This window comes from Octopus bimaculoides, chromosome 6 (assembly GCF_001194135.2).
Source record: "Octopus bimaculoides isolate UCB-OBI-ISO-001 chromosome 6, ASM119413v2, whole genome shotgun sequence".
NCBI classification, from domain to species: Eukaryota; Metazoa; Mollusca; class Cephalopoda; order Octopoda; family Octopodidae; genus Octopus; species Octopus bimaculoides.
This window is the reverse complement of record NC_068986.1, coordinates 25073057-25076559: the sequence shown is the minus strand read 5'-3', so window position 1 is coordinate 25076559 and position 3503 is coordinate 25073057. Positions and strand designations below refer to the sequence as shown.

Here is a 3503-nt window from a genome sequence, read left to right as displayed (position 1 = left end):
TGAGTGTTTATTGAGTGAAAACACCTAAAGCTCCATGAGGCTCCGGCAGGGGATGGTGGCGAACCCTGCTGTACTCTTTCACCACAACTTTCTCTCACTCTTTCTTCCTGTTTCTGTTGTGCCTGTAATTCAAAGGATCAGCCTTGTCACACTGTGTCACACTGAATATCCCCGAGAACTATGTTAAGGGTACACGTGTCTGTGGAGTGCTCAGCCACTTGCCCGTTAATTTCACAAGCAGGCTGTTCCGTTGATCGGATCAACTGGAACCCTTGACGTCGTAAGCGACGGAGTGCCAGCAACTGTTAAAGCAACTAGAGTGTTACTTGTCATATGACAAAGATGCTTTTACCACAATAGGTAATATCAGGAATTATGACGTACAATCAATAATTATAGTTTAACTTGTATAAAATTTCTTGGAGCTTATACAAAATGATGAAATGAATACTAATTTCCAAAAGAAAAATATTTGTTGTGCTTGTCACCAGTTGGTTATTGAAAAGTTACATAAAGGGCTTGATTTCATGCTGTAATTCCAGTGATAATGTATTTATCAACCGTCTACCTTACCATACTCTCTTGTTGACTTATTACAGGATACTTTGACTATTTATAGCAGCAAACTCTGTCACCAATATTATTACGATTACATAATATGTAATTAAGTCATTGTGAATAGGATACAAATTATCTTAAGTTCTAAACATTTAGTGTCATTACTTCTATTTTTGTCTCAGCCTGTGAGACCAGCGTTTAACACTTTTATTCCGTTTACGTATACGCCGTTAAAATAGTTACCTCCCTTGAACGAACACTTTCCATACCTACTTACACCGTGAATCACGTAGTTCTGTGCACTTTGCATGATAGTAAACTGTTTTTCTCCCGTGGAAAGGCAAAAACACTTTGTAATGGAGCAGTGTACTAGCTGGAAACTAATAAGGATTCTTGTGATTTACAATAATATGAGCTAATTCTTACATGGACTGTTGTTTTGTCTTTAAATCTGTGACTGCTTTTCAACTTTGTTTCAGTTGAATTTCGAAAGATTGTCTTCATGTGTGTCTGTCTATTTTTGCCCTTTCTATTTGATATTCTTTCCTTGACAATTACCCCAGTAAGAGCAATGTTACACATGCGGTCGTTATGAAACCTCTAAAGTTTGGGTTTTTCAATTTCACTGCTGCACAGTTGACATATCTTCCAAAAGATGATGCTGAAGAAAGAACGGTATGTATAGTTTTCTGAGAAGTTCACCTCCACCCTGAAACTTATAATGTATTTTTAAATACCATGTTTAAAAAAACAACTACTAGTGTCGTGTGTAATCAGAAAATTCTCTTGTTTTAGACATTTGAAATCTGATCTGTTGGAATCATTAAGTTTTCATGTTAGCACTTTACATTGTAAATGAATTCTTAGTTCCTTTAAAAATTTCATCTGTTGACAATTAATTTAATGGTAAGAAAGTGGCAAGCTGGCAGAATCGTTTGCATGCCAGATGAAGTGTTTAGTAGCATTTCTTCTGGTTTTACATTCTGAGTTCAAGTTTCAGTGAAGTTGACTTTGCCTTTCATCCTTTCAGACTCAATAAAATAAGTCCCAACCAAATCCAAGGGTTGATGTAATCAGCTAGCCTTTTCCTCTCAAATTTCAGATTAGCTGAGATGCTTGAACTTCTGCATTTGCTTCAGTGAAATGCTACTCACATGTAGAGGGCATTGCACAAGCCTCCTTGAGAGGACGAGTGTCTTAATCTTCATGTCACTGATTTCCATTCCTACTGAGCAGCGCTTGGCAACAAACCTATTGAGTGCATGTCAGAAATCACTTTCTGACGAGTTGAATAGTACCATGTTGTCTGTAAATTCCAGCTGGCTGATCCTATGCCCACTTGTCTCGATACCACTTCCAACCTGGCTGTGCATGTCAATCCTGTCCGTAAAGATTATGAACAGGAGAGGTAACAGTACACACTCTTGGCAGAGTCCAACACCGACATTGAATGGTTTCAACTCAGCATCATTATTAGAATAAAAATTGCTGGGGCATGTGGTAAGAATATCTTAGACAGGTTTTACAGGCAAAATCAACTAGCAGGAGGCCCAGCAGTAGTCCACGAGTAAGAGAGTTGGATAACATCCATGAACTCAGTTGGTCTCACTTGGGGATCCAGCTGGATCAGTTGGAAATGGGTACTTTTGACAGGACTTGATGGAAGGTGTGCCTGAGGACTTTGCCCCCATGACCCTCCCAGGAATAAGCGGTCGAAGAAGATGAAACAAGTAATTAGTTGTAATAAGGAGACTTCTGATTGAAGAACATTTTATTTGTTTTTCTTTTACTTTGTAAGAAAGAACAAATATTACAATATTTAAAACAATTCTTTTTTTGCATAATAATACCAAGAGACTTGTTAAAGGAAATATGTTGATCACTCACTACTACAGACTAATGTAACCCTTTGCTTGTAGATTGGTTATACCAGTGCTCCAGGAGAAGGTGGAATTATAAATCAAAAAGAATTTGAAAGAAGATTCTCACCGCATGTGGTAAGTTTAACTGCCCTGTTTGCACCTTTTCTCCTATATTTTTTGAGGCAGTCACATAGCAGTTCAATATGAGTTAGTCTTGGGAATTTTCACATGCTGATGACTTGGGTTACATATCAGAATCTTTTGAGGAATGCAGAGAAAGTTCCAGACTTTCGAATCCAAAGGTTTGCTGGTTAACATAGCAAAGATCAGTTTGACAGTTAAATAGGAGAGAATACAAAATTTTAATGGCGTCTGGCAAGTGAGCTGGGGTAGTATGTAGAAAGGGAGTTGGTAAGAACTTATCATGTAGTCATTGTAAGCAGTAAATATAGAAAAGGTCCAGTGGGGTCTCTGACAAGTTGACAATGAATCAGAAACTTCAGAGGTAGGAATTATTAAAGTAAGGGAACTCATAAAATTATACTTATAATTTGCTAAGGAAATTTACTTTATGTTCTTCGTATTTTCTATTACTTCAGTAATTTAATTAGTGTTGGAAGTAGATGTAGCAAGGTGAGAAAAGAGAAAGTTTAGGGATCTGTTCCTGTGTTAGCAACAATAGATTTCTCCCTCTGTGTGAAAGACAGATTCTTTGAAGCAAGAGAGGTATTAGCTACAGGGTAGTAAGGCTTGAGTGTTGAATGATGTACAGTATTTTTGGAAGCTGGAGAGAAATACTACCAACATTATTTGTTGGATGTGCAATGTTATCATATGCAAAAAAGCAGAAGAGAAATTTGAGAAGCAAAGCAACCAAAATGTGTAAGGGAGACAACTGAGCTAGTATGGCAATGTCATATACCTGGAGACAGTACTGGGTGATAAACTGCTGTGTTGCCTGTGGAGGGTACTCCAAGGAAGACGTGTGATGAAATGAAGTCTTAAGACACTGTGTTGCATAGTGGAAACGATACTTGGTAATATTCTTTATGATAGATAGGGGTTCTCAACCATTTTTTTATC

The 3503-nt window shown here is 37.5% G+C and overlaps 1 protein-coding gene across 1 annotated transcript in view; it reads left to right on the top strand.

Annotated features, from left to right (window-relative positions):
- The window catches only part of LOC106869478 (translocon-associated protein subunit beta), a 12613-nt gene extending 9971 nt beyond the window's left edge, over nt 1-2642 (top strand). Inside the window, exons 3-4 of the mRNA XM_052968426.1 lie at nt 1095-1233; nt 2478-2642. Of these exons, the coding sequence (XP_052824386.1) occupies nt 1095-1233; nt 2478-2627 (289 nt within the window). The 3' untranslated portion in view covers nt 2628-2642. The remainder of the gene's footprint in view (nt 1-1094; nt 1234-2477) is intronic.
- The last annotated feature ends 861 nt before the right edge of the window (nt 2643-3503 follow it).